General features: G+C 40.5%; 1 protein-coding gene across 1 annotated transcript in view; it reads right to left on the bottom strand.

Moving 5' to 3' along the window:
* ANTXR2 (ANTXR cell adhesion molecule 2) overlaps positions 1–18906 on the bottom strand; it is a 182744-nt gene that overhangs the window by 126887 nt on the left and 36951 nt on the right. The window contains exons 5-7 of the mRNA XM_083175623.1: positions 10893–10974; positions 3670–3786; positions 183–251 (exon numbers count right to left, since the gene is read on the bottom strand). Coding sequence (XP_083031749.1) covers positions 183–251; positions 3670–3786; positions 10893–10974 — 268 coding nt within the window. The remainder of the gene's footprint in view (positions 1–182; positions 252–3669; positions 3787–10892; positions 10975–18906) is intronic.

Genomic DNA, 18906 nt, shown 5'->3' on the forward strand with positions numbered 1-18906 from the left:
CTGTGAGGAAAAGCCATCCTCGCCATACAAACCCCCTCGCCGGCCGCATTGAATACCGCCCATTGTGTTAAATTTTATTTTATTATACATTATAAATGCCTAAACTGCTATGTTGAATCGTAAGACAATGGAAATACGTTTGTTGACTAATCACAATGCTTGCAGTTTCATATTCTGTTCACCTGATTTAAATTGAAATCCAGAACTCCAACACAGTAAACTCTTGCCCCCATATCTCGAGCTTTGTTAGCCTGTAGCAAATACACAGTAAAATTAACAATGTCACATGGTTAAATATAAGATTAGGATAAAATAAGGAATGTGGGATTCTGTCAGCAAAATGATCTGTGACACTGACATTCCGATGAACTAAAAGCGTAAATACCTAGTAACACAATAGCTTCTATGCCTCACTTTATGCCCAAATGATCTCCATTCCCAGAGGCGTTGAGGACAGAGCAGTGCAGTATACAATATATTGTCCTGGGAGTATTAATATTCAGCATAAAATTAATTAGGATAAATTACAAACTATGACAAAATATGCATAACGCACACACAAATAGCTGACAGTGGAACCAAAAAAGAAGTTCACCACCTTCCTCAGAAATGCATAGTCAACAAAATGTTTCACTCAGTCGCTCAAAATGTATTGCAAGTATATATTCCAATCTGTGGATTTAAGCATCGTACACACTAGATAAAATAACGAGCGATATTGCTCATTTTGGAACTTATGAGTGATATAGGTCATTATATCGACCAGTGTGTATGCCTGTAATGACAGACAATAAAAGGGTCCTGTGGGTCATTACATTTTACAACCCAGTGGCGGAACTCCCGGAGGCAATGGAGTCAGCTGCCGCCGGGCTCCAGCCTTAAAGGGGGGCACCTGGCTCCATTGTCTCCCGAGTCCCGCCGGTCCAGTTTCCTTCTCCTGCAAGTCCCACGGAACTGCCGGGCTGCGCCTTTACTAAAAGCAGTGGCACCCGGTGGAGCACTTAATGAACCAGCGGCGCCTGGCAGAGTGCTTATTTTTCTGCAGCGGCAGCCCATTCCTCCCCATCACCCAGCCCGCTCCTCCCCGTCACCCAGCCCGCTCCTCCCCGTCACCCAGCCCGCTCCTCGCCGTCACCCAGCCCGCTCCTCCCCGTCACCCAGCCCGCTCCTCGCCGCCACCCAGCTCGCTCCTCCCGGTCACCCAGCCCGCTCCGACGCTGTCACCCACCTTATATCTCCCGGCATGAGCAAGTTCCACTTCCTTAGGAGCCGGAAGCCAGGCAGAAGACACTGCGGCAGAAGCTGCCTGTGTCGAGAACAACGAGACTCGATCTAAGCAGGAGGCTAAAGGCAGAGCTGTGAGTACAGTGACTGTCACCTGCCACCATGGCAAGAATAGCGCCTTGCCATTTTGAAATTTCTATAGGGGGCGAGGGGGTTGACACTTTGGGGACAGAAACAGTCACATGGCTCTAACTAATGTATACATAAATATATACTGTATATTCCAAATGTATACCACCATAGTGGACAACAGAAATGGCATCACAGGGATTTTTTGAATCAATAATAATGATTTTTCTACAATGTTTTGGGGAGCACCATCCGCATCATCAGGAAAACACATGTTGATGTAAAAATTTGTGATGCTGTTTTTGTTGTGCGCTATGGCGGTATACACTTGGAATATTATGCCCTGTTGAAATGTGCACACAGGTGAAAATTTCCATGCTGTGTGTAATGTAATGACCTACCATTTGTTTGTATACACTGTGGGGGTTATTCTGGTCTGTTCTCATGGACCATACATTTGCATGGGGACTGATGTTTGGTATATGCGCATGCGCAGTCGCATTTCTGCGCATGTGCATATGCCGGGTGCGGCCATGGTGAACAGACTGTTCGTTGGTTGCGCGCACCAACATTGTGTGCGGGGGTCGGCGGCAGATAGGCGCGCCCATGGGAACGCCAGCATTTCATGGGCGTTCCCATGAAAACGCTAGCCATTCCCATAGATATCACCCGGTGACGTGGGCACTGGGGGCAGGCAGCTGACATCACCGTATGTCAGCTGCCCACCCACTTCCTTCCAAATGTCCACCCACATCCAAGGTTACCTCAGAGTAACCTTAGATGTGCGTGTGCCTTCCACATCATTCGATGGTCGTCGACCATCGAATGATGTGGGTGTTCCCCCACATGCGTTTGCGCCCGGCGAGCACTGCCATTGTGACTAACCTTTTGTAAGGGGCATTGCTGTTTGGCATAATATGTAAGGGGCATTACTGTTTGGATTAATATGTTACTGTTTGGATTAATATGTAAGGGGCACTTCTGTTTGGCATAAAATGTAAGGGGCATTACTGTGTGGCACAATGTGTAATGGGCATTACTGTTTGGCAAAATGTGTAAGTGACATTCCTTTGTGGCACAATGTGTAAGGGGCATTATTTTTGGGCATATTGTGTAAGGGGCTTTATGGCATGGGGAGGGGGGCACCAACATTTATCTTGCCTCCGGGCAACTGGGATGAACTTACGCCACTGTTACAACCAATTTCCATGAAGCCCAGTACATACAGTAATGTACTGATCATACACACTGTACATTATTGCATATAGCCGAACAATATATATATATAGTATTGAGCTGGTCATATACGATTCAACATTACACTAGAGCCTTCTTTTAAAAACACTGGCCAAAACGGAATAACATTTGATCTATATATATATCATCCAGGTAGCCATGTATACTGTGAAACAAATCGCATAAATATAGTCTGGTTGATCATGCAGCGCAGCCAACCTGAGGATGTCGCATATGACAAGTGGGAGTGAGCAACTAGTGTGATTGGCAGTTGGTTTCTGCTGGCCTGTGAACGTCCTGTGCCATAGACTTGAACCGTAGGGGTTATTTACTAAGATGGGAGTTCTGTTTCAGATGGCATGTTGCTACGGGCAACCAATCAGATTCTGTCTCTTATCATCTAGAAGATGCTAAATGACATCCCATCTGAAAAAGAACTCCTATCTTAGTAAATGTACCACTTAGTGTAAAAGACCCACCAGGTGAGGTCACCTGGTCGCAGTCTCAGCATAGTTGCACCTCTCATTATTCCTAGAAATAGTGTGCAGACAATTACTGTATATGACATTTTCTCCCATTTCCGTGGAGTAAGGAAATATTTATTCTGCACTGAAGGGTGTGGTTTTTATGATGTTTTGTCTCTAAAACCACGGCTAGGTATATATACATATATAATCCATTTTGAGCATCTCGGTAGACAATCCTACTGACAATATGAGTTAGGGGTAGTACTGTTTGGCATAATATAATGATCAACAAATAATATAAAAGGGAGAGGGAATGTAGGGAATTGAGAGGAAGTTGCAGAGAGTATTCAGCATACAGTATGAGCAGGATAAGAAAGCAAGGAGGAGTGTGCTGGGCTGGCCAGGTCACAGATGAACGAGATAAAGGAATTGGGTATATTGTTGGGGCATATAATGATATGGGGAGCATATAAAAATAGTGCTATATAGTAATAGACACGCTCCTCCAGTGGCACTCTGCATGTAGATAGCCATAGGTGTCCTACCTAATGAAATATGCTGCACACACCTATGCACTTACAAGAACAAACAAAATAAAAATAGAAGCCCATACCTGAGTTTCTGTCAACGGAGGAACCTGGCCTTGCAGCTTACCATCAGTCAGAGCAATGATTATAGAAGAACTAGTTCCTTTACTGTCTTTTCTGGCTTTTTCAATTTCTTGATTTGCCTATGAAATAAGAAACAGTGACCTAATAATTACAAAATAGTTTGTGCCATTTTTTTGTACATTTTACACAGCAGTTACAAAGAACTAGTGCCTTTCTTACCATCAGTCATATGTATTAACTTCTATACAATGAGGCATATTCTGTCATTAATATATTCTGTCATTTATATACAGGTTGAGTATCCCTTATCCAAATAACCGTTATCTAAATTATTCCAATATGTACTTCATAGTTGCCTACCCTCCTGCATTCTGCAGGAGACTCCCTGAAATAACAGCAATCTCCCTCTCTCCCTCATTAGTCTAGCAATCTCCCTCATTTCACCTAGCCCACATTACACTGTTACATTTTTGGGGAAAAAAGGAACGAGAGAGATACATTTACATTGAATCATCAGCACCATTTCCCAGCACTTTATAGTATAGTAGCTCTTACTAACTGCTTTGGGGCTCATCTACATTTGGATATAAGTCACTTTACAAGATTCCTCTTAGAAGTAGCAGTACACACCCATGCTTTTAGGTGCCACATTCACAATCTATTTTCACAATCTCTCCATGTATGGAACTAGACACGCCCTTTGGCAGGAGCATGACATGCCCCCTTAATTGGGCACCTTGCAAAAGTCTATTATCAACTATTATCTCCCTGAAACTAGTTTTCAAAAGTAGGCAAGTATGATGTACTTTTTTCTTTAGCTAAAAACCTACTGGGTACATCTGTAACTGGCACACTACTGGGGAAATGATATGTAACTGGCACTAAATATGTGCAAGGATATGATTGCTTGGCATTAAAATTCAGTGTCTGAGATTGTACACAAACTTTTTTTTCATGTTTTAAAACCTTGTTTCATGCACAAATAAAATAAGTGCGTGTGCATTTCATGTGTTTGATATGTTTATACAACATAAATGCAAGATACCCCAAGATACCTAATTGAAATATTAAAATATTCCTAAATATGGAATAATCCATTATCCAAAATGCTTCTGGTCGGAGGAGTGGGCAGAGGAGTTGGCAATTGTATCTGAAGTAATTTAATTTATAAAGTCACAATTCCTTGCTTCCAGTGGTTGAAAGGACATACCCAGTATCAAATATGTCCTAAAACTTGTTGGTGTTAATCACCTTTACCAGGGCCGTAACTAGGGGGGGGCTAGGGGGTCACGCGCACCGTGTGCTGGAGGGTGGGGGCACTAGTTTGGTGTCCCGGCAGCGTGGTCCCTGGGATGAGCAGCGGGGGTCCGGGGACTGGTGGGTTAACGCCAGGTCCTAGCGGGGTCCCGGGGACTGGTGGGTTAACTCCGGCTCCTAGCGCTGCCGGATGGTGGGCGGGAGGCAGGTTTTGAAAAGACTTGCCGGACGCTGATTGGCTGAATTCAGCCAATCAGCGTCCGGCAAGTCTTTTCAAAATCTGCCTCCCGCCCACCGCCCGGCAGCGCTAGGAGCCGGAGTTAACCTTCTCCAGTCCCCGGACCCCCGCTGCCTGACCCCAAGGCAGTGATTTTTTTTTTTGTGGGGGGCGTCCAAATGACTGCCGACCCGGGCGCCGAAACACCTAGTTTCGGCCCTGCCTTTACTGTGGTAGCAAAATGTCCTCTTATAGATTGAACAAAAATATTAAGGGCCAGATCAATCTTTAAATAGTGATAAAATGGAGAGTGATGAACAACCAGCCCATCAGCTCCTACCTGTCATGTTTCAGGCTAGGTTTGAAAAATAACAGGTAGGAGCTGATGGGCTGGTTGTTTATCACTCTCAATTATATCACTTTTGAACAGAGTTGCCTACCCTCTCGGAATGGCCGGGAGGGTCCCTGAAATCAGGTCCCCTCCCGGCCCCGCGGAAAGGGAGGCAACCCTCCTGCATTGCCCTCCATCACCGGCGGACACCCCCTACCGGTGCGGGGTCCCTGGGTCAAATTACGTGATCGCTGCTTTTTAGCCCAGCCCCCCTGAAATACAGACATTGCACATGGGGGGCGGGGCTAAAATGATTAGATCAAATGATTAGATCACTATGGACACGCCCTTAATAGGGCAGTCACCCCGTGGCTTCGCCCCCTAACCAACCTGTTTCCCTTCCCGGGAATGGCCCCGCCCCCTGCTTTACTGAGCTGGCTGCCCTCCCAGAGAGGGCAGCCAAAAAGTCGGCAACTATGCTTTTGAAGCTTGATACATCTGGCCCTAAGCCTTAACAGCAGAGGTAATGATAAGTAGAGCTGTGCAATATCAGTCTAATCTCATATGAAATCTTGTGCAATGTTAACCAGAATGCAATAACATTTTGGGCTTAGCTGCTACAAGTCATTGGGTGGCACACTGATCTGAGCATGCACCAAGGAAAGGCAATATGGGCTGATGATTGAGAAAACATCTGCCAGCCACTGTCATTACCCTGACACAACCACTGCTTCCAAGTTCACAGGTAAAGGGAAAAAAATTATTGCCAAGGCATAACAGCTACTAGGCACAAGGGAACAGCTACTAGATGACCCTGTTTTCCTAGTTCAAAATAAAGGGCCCTACATACACAGAGATTTGTACCAGAGATTGCATTTCCACCTTTTCACTTCTAGACTAAACATTGTCTATCTAATAAACCGCACCCCTCCTACTTATGTTGATTTGTTTAAGAAATAAATGGACTGATTCTGGTTGACTCACTAGGAAGCGTACAGTCTTTGGCTAGCGAGCTCATACACGCCTCTGGCCACGCGGCTGAATGCCCGCCCCCCATCCCCCCACACTGCAGAATCCCCTTGGTACCATGCAGCAGGAGGGGAGAGAAAACATTTGGAAATAAAAGTCAGCCTAAACTTACTTTTATAGCCGTCGGTGTCTGCCAAAGAGGGGGTGGGCGCTGACGTCATGTGACCCACCTGTGTTCCCAAGGGAGCGCCCAGCATTTTTATGGGAATGACCATAAAACACTGGGTATTCCCCTACTTCCACCAAGATTCAGCCCCCAGCCCTCCCTTTCCGCAACGAACGGCCTGGCGAATGTGTGACTCACTGAAGTCGTTCGCTAACAGGGTTTGCACAGGTGCAGAAATGTGCATGCGCAAACCCTGACCATCGGGCTGGTGCCGAATGCGGATCACTACAAGAGATCCTGAATCGGCCCCAAAAAGGAAACTTTTTTAATTTGAAGGGTTCAGGACAGCAACTATATATATATATATATATATATATATATATATATATATATAACAGCTATATGAGAAATATATATTCTATGTACAAAAGTAGGAAAAGAGGGGTAACATCAATCTTAGGTAATAATGGGTTATCATTCAGGGCAGAAATACAGTTAGTGGTCTGTGATCTGTTCTATATTAAAACAGCGTGACGCAGTCACCAGATGCTGTTCAACTATATTTAGAATCTAACAATTGAAATATAAGCCACATGTCTCTCTCTAGTGCAAGAACACATTTGCTGATTCACAGAACATTCTGAACCGATTTATCTTAAATTGCATTGCAATTTATTATATAACATACGGTCATTCACAAACTTCCCAAAATATTATGAACAATCGTTCCTGTTGTTACCCAATATTTTCAGGGGAATGCCATTTGTATAGTTTAAGAATACGTTCCAATGTTAGATCTAATTCAGAAAAATCCATATAATTTACAATACATTCTAAGGGAATTTGCACCCATGTTGTTTAAGTAGTAAGCTTAATAAAATAATAAATAAGCTGGACAGTGATTTGTTCAGTTTAATTGAATACACATCAAATGTGGGCATGTGCTCTACACCAAATCTAAACCAAATCAGACTGTATATTTGAAGTGTTTTTACAATGTTTAGCAAATGAGAAATAGTTTACATGATGAACGATAACATCTGTGCCCAATTCACCACATTAATAAACATCTCAACATACTGTCATTGTGTACACATGCACGCACTGTAAGCATCTTTGCTACAATCATTTTCAAAAATGTTTCTCTTCCAGCTAAACTGAATTTAAGACAATGTGGACATTTTTTAATTTTTGACCAATCCTGAGTTATATAGCTATTTTTAGTTACCAAGATAGATAGATAGATAGATAGATAGATAGATAGATAGATAGATAGATAGATAGATAGATAGATAGATCATTGTATACCTCCTTAAAAGAATTGTAAATAAATTTAGCAACTATGGGGGATATCTATCAAGTCATCTAAAAAGTGTGCCTGAGTTTGAGCACAGCTTTATTTTACATGCTCCAGAAAGTCAGATATGATTTCCAGAAGGAAAACTAGGGTATTAATGCATGCTCAAAGTGATCTTAGGGGGCTATTGAATTAAGCATCTTTTTTTCTGCCTGTCGAAAAAACAGTGCTAACCCCGGATGATATTTCCACCAGGTGGAAATATCGTCTGTTTCCGTCAAGAATAGGACACATTTTCATTTCACCTATTAAATGTCGGGTCAGTTTTTCAGATTCTCTGAAGAGTTTCCACAAAGAAAAGTCTGCGCATCAGCGAAAATTGCCGCCGATAGTCAAAAACGAACGCAGATTTGATAATCCAGTGGCTCTTTGCAACAATGCAGAGTAGACTTTTAACAAAGTCTGAATCTGCATAGTCGAGTCCCGGCCGTTTTCATCCAGGTTTGAATACTGACAAGATTCAATACTCCCCATAGTATTCAATGGAGTTGTTTTCGCCCATTTTTTAATACTTTTCCCCCCCATGGCTTTTCACATTTTTTTAGGGGGAAGCTCAAATCAGCATGGACAAAAGTGGACCCTAAACCAGTCAAAAATGCCTGCAAATTCGACAACAATCAGTCAAAAAATTGGCACGGGCATTGAATAAGGCAAATCCAATTTGCCTGCCAAGAAAATCCAGCGATAATTGAATTCCCCCTTAATCTGCTATTTAAAGAAAAAATACATAAAATCATCTACAGTGGGAATCAGTTGAATTGACACTATACAATTTATATTAGGTGACAATCTCCCGGATTCTTATTTATTTTATTATTGATATTTCCACCGTTTCCTCAATTTCCTGATGAATTCTCACAAATGTTAGAGGCTCCTGTCACAATTGAGGAAGAGTGATTCAACAATCTAAACCCTCAAAGGCACCCTGGTCTGGATGGCCCATCCGCAGAGTTTTATAAAAATGATTTTGCCTCGGTTTGGGGAGAGTTTATTGGCTTTTTATAATAATATAATTCTCACTCACTTGCTCCCTAAGCCGAGCAAGGACTTATCACTACCTGGATCTTATTGACCTATATCATTATAAAATTTTGATTATAAACTATTTACAAAGATCCAAGCTGATAGATTGAAATTGCAATTGCCACAGATTAATGCATCCTGACCAGATGGGCTTCATTTTGTGTAGACATTGTGTAGTTAAATTAAGAAAAATTCTAGCAGAAATTCATCACTCAAACAATTCAGTTTCTACTTCCCCTAAGATAGTGGTTTAATTCGATAATGAAAAGGCATTTGGGATTACCTTTATTACATCTCTTTGCTTATTTGGCTTCCCTCCAGGTTTCATCTCCATTCTACAAGCTCTTTATCATACCCCACTGTCACAAAAAACGTTTAATGGTTCTACAGTATATCCACTTTTTTTACTATTTCTCGGGGCAAAAGACAGAGCTGCCCACGGTCCCCTTTATTATTTGCCATTGCCTTTGGTGATCATATAGTAATTTGGTTTTAAAGGAAGATATTAACATTCGATCTAAACTACTCAAAGTGTCATTTTATGCAGATAACATGATCCACTACCTATTTAATCTTGCAACCTCCCTACCTGCTGTCCTTGATCTTATTTCCTCTTTTGGCTCAACCTCTGGTAGTAAAAGTCAACTTAGACCAATCATAAATCCTTCCTATTCATGGCTCACCCTTGTATTTTCAATTATTACATGTTCTTCAGTATTTCCATATTACTTACTCATCTATTAAATATTTAGGTATCCATATATCAGCAGACCTATTAGATCTTTATAAATTAAACTTTACCCCAATCATTGTTAACCTAAAAGAAAACATTGGACAGCTGGTTTTGTGGCAGGGAAAATGGCCGTGTATCATTTGACCAAGTTGAGGCTGCCTCGTAAGAAAGGGGGGACTGGGGTTCCGTGACTTAACTTTGTATTCTAATGAAATACTTTTTCGATATATCAGTGATTGGTTGCTCAAAACTAGCTCATATATAGATAACCAGCTAGATTCTTTCTTATTTGAAAAAAATGAAATGGTTATAGCATAAGGTAGTTTGATTTATTGATTCTATATTTTTCACTCACGTACGTCCTGACCCCTTGGTGTGTATTTTAAGAAATGGGATTTGGGCCTTATTAGTTATAATCATCAACATAGCAAAAAAACTATTCTTATACATTGCACTGCTCCCTCCCTCTCGGAGGTTAAACAAAAATGTTTCAGATTTTGTATTATGACAGAAGGGCTACCATTCCTGACATTGACAATGGTATAGAAATATTCTTTATTAAAACACTAGATAAGCATTCTCAGAACCATGTTCTTAAATTGTTTGAAAACACCACCTGGAATCTATTTTGATGAGTGTCTGATGGTTGTAATTTGTAAGTTTTATATGTTTTATCATTTGGTTTTATGATTTTGATAATTGATCTCCCTTCTATGTTTCCCTTTAATTTCCTCACTTTAGTTTTCTCTGTTGGTGCTATAGCGCTTCACTCTATTTAAGTCATTCTCTCTGTGTCACATTTATTTTATTCTGATACTGTATGTCATTCTAAACATTGTATATTCATTGTTATTCTGTATTACTATAACAATTTAGAGTGACCCTGCTCTTGTTTGAAAACCAATAAAATGTTTTTTGTTTTTTTTTTGTAATAATATTACGGATTACAATACAAATGGTAATCACTGCTTTATGTATGCATAGGATTATTTATTATTTATTTATTTACAGTTTCTTATATAACGCAGCAGATTCCGTTGCGCTTTACAATAGTAGACAGTGATAAAACAAACTGGGTAACAACAGACAGACTTGGAGGTAGGAGGGCCCTGCTGCAAGCTTACAATCTATAGGGATACATACTATATTAAGTATTAAGCATAACTACTTACTAGAATAAAGCCTTCGTGCATGTATGTTTCACCAGCCGGCTTTACTTTAGACAGGTCTGAAAGTCCTTTCTTTATTCGATCTCTGTAAAAAGATTGATGCCTAATTTAATGATAAAAATTTCCTCAGGCAAATAAATATACATGCAAAAGAACCAAAAATACTTTAAAAAACAAACTTAAAAAATAATATACAGTACAAAATTAAACTGCATGCATGAATGTGTTCTTTCACGTCATGGCAAAAATAGTTTTCTTAAATCCAAAAAAGGAATACATGTTATATGTACATTTCTTATATTCTGGTTGTGCCTATATTTTAGAAAGCAGATTTGATTTTAAAGAGGGAGGGTATTCACAGTTTTGGGCATTTTTGCATCCGGGTTCATCCAGGCAATTTTACTTTTTTCAGTCGAATCGGCATGGGTAAAAATGGCCACAAATTCACTGATCCGCACTGTTTTCCCCGATGCTAAATTTGTCGACCAGGCAAAAAATGGGGATGGAGATTGAATAGGGCAAATCTTAAAATGGGTGAAAACTGCCGATCTTTCGCATGAAATAAAATCCTGCACAGATTAAATACACACCATAAAATGGAATGCAAAAAGTGAACAGTATTAGGCCAGATGTACTTAGCTTCAAAAAGGGATACAATGGAGAGAGATAAACTACCAGCCAATCAGATCATTCCTGCCGTGTTACAGGCTGTGTTTAAAAAAAATGATAGTTAGGGACCAAATGGCTAGTAGTTCATAACTCTCCACTTTATTATCCCTTTTTGATAAATATATCTTTATTTCAAATTTTAAATTATATATATAAAAAAGGAAAGAGATGGGAGCATCATCTTGATCCACATATCAGGACATACATACATACATACATACATACATACATACATACATTTTTTACAATTCTGCGTAAGACTGGACACAAAAAAAAGGAAAGAAAAAAGAATAAAGACAAAACAATATGTACAGTCGACAAAACAGAGTTACAGGTCTTTCTCATGATATTCTATATTCTATGATTCTTGGCTTTTTTTAATTAACTCAGGTTTAGAACTGTCCGCTGCCTTCTATTTTGTATTCTGGATTTTTCTGCACTTTCTCTCGTCTTCCCCATCTAGTTCCAGAGTTTGCTATTTAAGGTTTGGCATTCTTCTACATGAACCTATTGAATTCTGTATCTCTAAATCCAGTATTTAGGGAGGAGTCTAGGTATTGCCCTAAAAATATATAATATTTTTGGTAAGAAGAACATATATATAGCCAGTATCCTATCCTACTTAGGCATGTTATTTCATGATTCATCCAGTCCTTCATTTTTTTGCTGAGGGAGTGAAGCAGAAGTCTATAGTTATATTCTAAGAGATCTTTTTCTCTTAATACTAGCTGTATTCCCAGATATTTCACTGTATTATTCTTCCAATTAAATTTAAACCCCTATTTTAGATATTTGAAATCTTCAGGTTGGATATTCGTAGGGAGTATCCCTGTTTTACTCTAATTTAATTTGTAGTAAGATGCATCTGAGTATTCTGTAAATATTCTCCCTAGTTCAACCAAGGTATCTTTTGGATTTGTCAAAAAGAGGAGGACGTCATCCGCATACAACAGGATCTTATTTTGAATATTTTTTACTACTGGTCCTTGGATATCTACTGTTTTCCTTATTATTTCTGCTAATGGTTCATTTGCAAGGACAAAGATAATCCGGGATAGAGGACATCCCTGCTTAGTTTCATTAGAAATCTGGAATGTCCTCGATATAAATCCATTGCAATAGACATGTGCAACTGCCGGGTCGCATCCGGTTCCAAAAACCCAGGTGCGACCCGGCAGTTTTGGTGTAAAAGTGGTATAAATGGAAGATAGTATTCTTATTGATCAATAATGCTACTTCGTTTTTTTTATTTATAGCACTTGATATACTTTTGTATATTAATTATTAGAGAGGTGTGGAGGTATTAGTCTAGAAAAGTGTGTATTGCAGCTATGTCGCTATGTCGCTATGTCGATAAGTTGATAGTGTAAATATTTTAACACTCTTTTCCATTGTTATACTAAATGCCAGCATCCTGAGCACCAGGATGCTGACCGCATCCCACAAAACATATAGGTACAGTGTGCGGAGGATATCCACCCTCATTTAAACAAAATGTTCACAACTCTACCTTTAGTGACTTTTTTATAATAGAATTGTGATTTACGCATTCCTGCTTAGTGTTGTGGCACTGGAGCTTATTCTGATCGGAGCGGCCAAACGTGCGTACGTTCACTATTAACGTACGATAGCCGTACGCGGCCGTTAGGGTTAGGTCCACCCACAAATCAGCCGCTTACTTACGGGCAGAAATACCGTAGAAGGGGAGTGGCGTACAAATGAGCGTACGGCAACGTACGCGGACGGCCCAGCCCCTGCACTCCGACAACAGGCGTACAACTGAGCGTACGGCGCCGTTTACGGACGTCTTTCGTCCGTCTCCCCACCGACTTCTTGCGGAGATCTGAGCGTACGCCAGTTTGCACGGACGGGTCCCTATTGTTTTCAATAGAAAAGTCAGCTTATGTCACCGCTCGTGAGAGTGAGCGTACGTCCGTGTACGCTGACATACCCTTCATATATATGGACCTGCAAATGTTGCCTTTCAACTATAATTATGAAAATTAATTAATTGATTGAATTAATTAATGTGCAAAATAGTGGCCATGGGCTTAAAACATTGCTGAAACATCCTTTGTAGGTGTTAGATGTGGTTTATGTTATTGTATCATAAATACAAAACCTATGTTTGTATTAGAGTGAACACGTTGACACATGTCGACTTGTGTAGATTGAGTGTGCTACTGTGTAAAGTCGATGAAAGCACGTAGTGAATGTGTCGACCTGTTTAACAAATACCTACCTTAGCATATATAAGCAGGTCTTACAAAGATTCTTACCTTAAATTAAACAAACCTTTAAATGTAGAGAAGTATAGAAAGATAACCTTCCAATGTGTTAGAGTGCTGTGTGTGGCTTGCAGGTAGTGAATTCATGGTTTTGACTTAATAGACTGCAGCATTGCTTATTACATTCAGGTGTATGTGTTTGAGTAGTAATCCGCGTAAATTAGCTAACCCAGGCGCACGCTGGCATGCGGTATCTGTAGGGGTGGTTTGAGATGTCGGTTGGCGGCCGCCTGTTTTGTGTCCGAAATGAGCGTTGCTTTAGTCGATCGTGCGGTAGTAGCACCGCTCATTTTTGGTGCACACCCCCGTGTACGCCCATATTTACGCCCATTTTCCCTCATTATTTTGGCCGCTTCCATCAACACGCCCCTATGCCGCCCCCATTACCCGTACACTCGCGTACAGGTTTTTTCGCACGTTGAGACCCGGCCGTAAGCGTTGTGGAGTGTTCGCGCCGGCGCATTAGCGTATCTGCACATGCGCAGATCATGAAAAACACCAGGACGTACGCGTACGGCCCGGCCGCTCCAACCAGAATAAGGCCCACTGTGTAGTATTCCTACACTTTAAAAAACTAACAATAATTATCAGAGTTATATGTGTCTCATACTGTACATGACAAAGCTCCCTGAATATCCCTTCCCTAATTCCACTATGGGTGGAAACAAAACAAAATATGTACAAATCTGCATATGTTTGAATACAGTATATGCATCTTCTTAAATATAACAAAGTACAGGATAAGACATGGCTATGACCCCAGGGATGTACAGCTATGGGATGTCTAGGTCAACAGTCATTTGGTCAACCATTATTTGTCAACAGGCATTAGGTCGACACATGGAAAAGGTTGACATGCATTAAGTCGACATGGTCAAAAGGTCGATGCAAGCAACAGGTTGGAATGAAAAAGGTCAACATAGACACCAAATACGTAAAAAAGTCATGCCGATCTTTGTTCATGTCTAAATTTTGCTTGTGCCAACATTTTGACCACGTCAATCTAATGCATGTCGACCGTTTTCATGTGTCGACCTACTGCCTGCCGACCAAATGAGGTCAACCTTATGACTGTCAAACTTGTCAACCTAACGATCCACACCCTACAACCATGCCCCCAGGACATTCTGTATTTCAAGATGAAGAAAAAAGTACAAATCCACAAAAAAAATAAAAGATATTGTCCGTTTTATAGGAACAACGAGTCCCTTAAGAAATTTTCAATGTAGTCCTATGGCCTGGATCTGAAGAGCAGAGTCACACTTAACGCATTTTCGGATCCTGCTGATCCTCCCATCCTTCTGCTTCAGAGGAATGATCAGCAGGATCCGAAATGCATTAAGCGTGGCTCTGCTCTTCAATACCCACCTGTAGTCACCCCATTCACGAGGAGGTCCTCTGCTTTATCCAGAATTACAGTGACTTATTCCATCCTTGAACATTGGACGTATGAGCGGCTTTGCCTGGGTTCTTTGTATTTTATGCACAATTGCCTACCCTCCTGCTTTCTGTAGGAGATTCCCTGAAATAGCAGCAATCTCCCTCTCTCTCTGAATAGTCTAGCAATCTCCCTCATTTCATTTAGCCTGCATTAAGTTGCTGTTACATTTTTGGGGAAAAAAGGAATGAGAGAGAGATACATTTACATTGAATCACCAGCGCCATTTACCATCATTGGTGATAAAACACAGTGGGGCAGATGTATTAAACCTTAACAAGAGATAAATGCAAGGATGATAAAGAGAGATAAACGTCCAGCCAATCAGCTGCTAACTGCCGTGTTTGAAAAAAGTCAGTAAGACTTTTTTCAAACACAGCAGTTAGCAGCTGATTGGCTGGACATTTATCTCTCTTTATCACCCTTGAATTTATCTCTTGTTAAAGCTTAATACATCTGCCCTATTGATCCCTATGGCTACATGCATTTCTTGTGGCCATTTCTATGGGACCATGTGTAAAAAACAATCGATGAACAATCCCTGACAAGTTTCAGTGTCTTTAGCAAGTATAGTAGCTCTTACTAACTACTTTGGGGCTCATCTACATTTGGATATAAGTCATTTTAAGAATCCTCTCAGATGTAGCAGTACACACCCGAACTCTTTTCACAATTTCATGTATGGAGCTAGACACTGCCTTTGGGTGGAGCATGACACACCCCCTCAATGGGGCACTGTGCAAAACTATACTACCAATGATAACCTCCCTGAAATTATTTTTCAAAAGTAGGCAAGTATGATTTTATGCTATTATTATTATTGTGTTCTTTTGTGAGTGCATTTTAAATTATTTTGTTTTGCTTTAAAATGATCTGCCCTATTGCCTGTTTCTCTGGTCTCCCATTTCTATGAAAAAGGGAGTCTTTATTTTTCAGATCCTGGCCATAGGATTGTATTGAAAATTTCTTAAGGGACTCTATCCAAAATAAAAAGGACAGTATATTTCCCTCCTTTTTTGTGTGTTTCATATGGGCACCTCTTAGTGCTGTGGTGGATTTGTACTTTATTCTTCATCTTGTCTTTGTATTCAAATGCTGGATGTCATGTGTGAATCATTTACACCTTAGATGATGAGAGGTTTTGTGCGCACAATATGCTTGCATTCCTTATTTCAGTCACCCCACCCCCCACCCCCACACTTAGGGCCAGATGTATCAAGCTTCAAAAAGTGATAAATTGGAGAGTGATAAAAAAAAACAGCCAATAAGCTCCTACCTGTCATTTGTTAAACCCAGCCTGTAACATGACAGTTAGGAGCTGATTGGCTGCCTGTTTATCACTGTCCATTTTATCACGCTTTAAGTTTAATACATCTGGCCTATAGCCATACACCCATAGAATCGGAGACCATAGTATCTCATGCCAGCTCTGTATGAAGGTGGCATATATTGCTAGAGATAACACTATGTGATATCATTTACCAATATTGTTGTGTAATATTTTCTTGCATATGAGTATATAGAATATATTTTTGTATGACTCTTGATTCACCGGACTCTAGAGACTACAGAAGTTACCTAATATCTGAGTCACAACATGCAGAATCTGGCACACCATTTTTTGTACTTTTGTGCACAGATGTTTCTATGTATCAACTGCACTGCTAAATGACTGGAAAAATATTTGTTGAAGTTGCACCAAATTTTCCGCCACTACTCGCCTGGATTGATTTGGCAGACGATGCTATTTGCTATGTATTAATTAAAGCTTTTTATGCAGTGTGCATATTTTGATTTGAACTTTTAAAGTGTACAATTTTGACATGATATATTATTTTTTAGAATATTAACATAAAAATAATGGGCCGGATGTATCAAGCTTTAAAAAGTGATAAAATGGAGAGTAATCAACAGGCAACCAATCAGCTCCTACCTGTCATTTTACAGGCTGGATTTAAAAAGTGACAGGTAGGAGCTGATTGGTCGGTTGTTCATCACTCTCCACTTTTCGGAACTTGATACATCTGGCCCAATAAGAAAATAAAAACAACATACCAATGTTTTGCTCTGTTAATAACTACAATATGTCACATCAAAAAGCACTTAACATAAACACACACATATATATATATATATATATATATATATATATATTGTATCATCAGCAAGCAATGCTTATTAGTTTCAGTTTACTAATCAGTGAATTGGTTTCTGTCTCTATGTTGGTGACTCTGTAAACAAGGAATACACGGTTACTATTATTGTTACTGTATCACATAAAATTTCTTAATATTATTCTACATACATTTATTTACTTTATTATGATTTATTTACTACACTTACTGTACAGTCTCACCTGTTTCTACAGTATTTCTCTCCGAGCATGAGATGGATGGAGTATAATTTAAAGAGTTTCCTACATAAATTTGGATATGACATCTACAGACACTGTAAGCTTCCTTTTCATTTTATGGGTGAAATTTACTGTTTGGCATTGTCATACCTCCCAACTATCCTGCTTTTCGCACGAATGTCCCACTTTTTGAGGCATCCCCGCATCCCACCCGGACCAGCAGTGTCCCTCGGTGGGGGAGCAGTTGGGAGTCCCCCCTATCACCAGAGAATAGACGCTGTGTGCATCATACAGCCAGAGGGGCTGGGGGTCTGGCTAGCAGCTCACAGAGCCAGGCCCCCACAATGGCAAAAATGGGGCATGGGCTCACTGAAGCATCGCACGTATAGGCTATGCCTCATTGCTGCTAGGCAACACCCCCAATATGTTGGGCGTGTGCAATGTCCCTCTTTCCATCACTCCATTGTTGGGAGGTATGCATTGTTGTGAATCCACCACAGAGTTGCATACCCTCCCGAATCCTGTTCAAAGTTCTTATTCTCTGTTGCCCTGCATCATAAATTAAATCTTGCACATTATTTACTGCAGCCAGGGTACCACCAAGGAATTTGCAAGGGCAGTGATTTGCTGCAATCACTATGATTGCTATCTGGGAAAATCAGTCCCTATTGTTGACACACAACAAGCAATTTTTAATCCCCCGGAAGTAGAGAACAAGTGTGTTTAATGGGGCCCACACACGGGGTAATTTTAGTGCATTTTCTAAATGATCTAACTAGTGCGCTTAAAAATGTCCCTACATAGCTCCATGTGTAGGGGCCATAGCGATAGCAATGCGCGGCCCACTCACCAGCAATTAATATCCAGCATGCTGGATAAACCTAGTTTGTCACCGAACAGTGTTCTCACTGGAGAACAATGAACCTGACAAATCGCTCAGCACACATCGCTGACACGTCGCTGTGTGCTGAGCGATCTTGCTGAGCACTCTGAGTGATCTAGAATCTCTCAGAACGCTCATCAAATCTCCCAATGTGCAGTCCACTTAACGCTAGTCTTCTTATCTGAGTGCCTGCTAAAGTACTTTAATGTGAGCAGAGGGGGAAATGTTTTATTAGTAACAGAAACATACAGTTTGACTGCAGAAAACCACTTGTTCCCATCCCGTCTTTAGTTAAACACACAAAAAGGACAATATAATGATTTAAAAATCTGTTTTTAACCAAGAGATCATAGAATGAGAGTTTACACAAGGTTAAATTGCATTTG

Source organism: Crinia signifera, chromosome 1 (genome assembly GCF_055691185.1).
Source record: "Crinia signifera chromosome 1, ASM5569118v1, whole genome shotgun sequence".
NCBI lineage: Eukaryota > Metazoa > Chordata > Amphibia > Anura > Myobatrachidae > Crinia > Crinia signifera.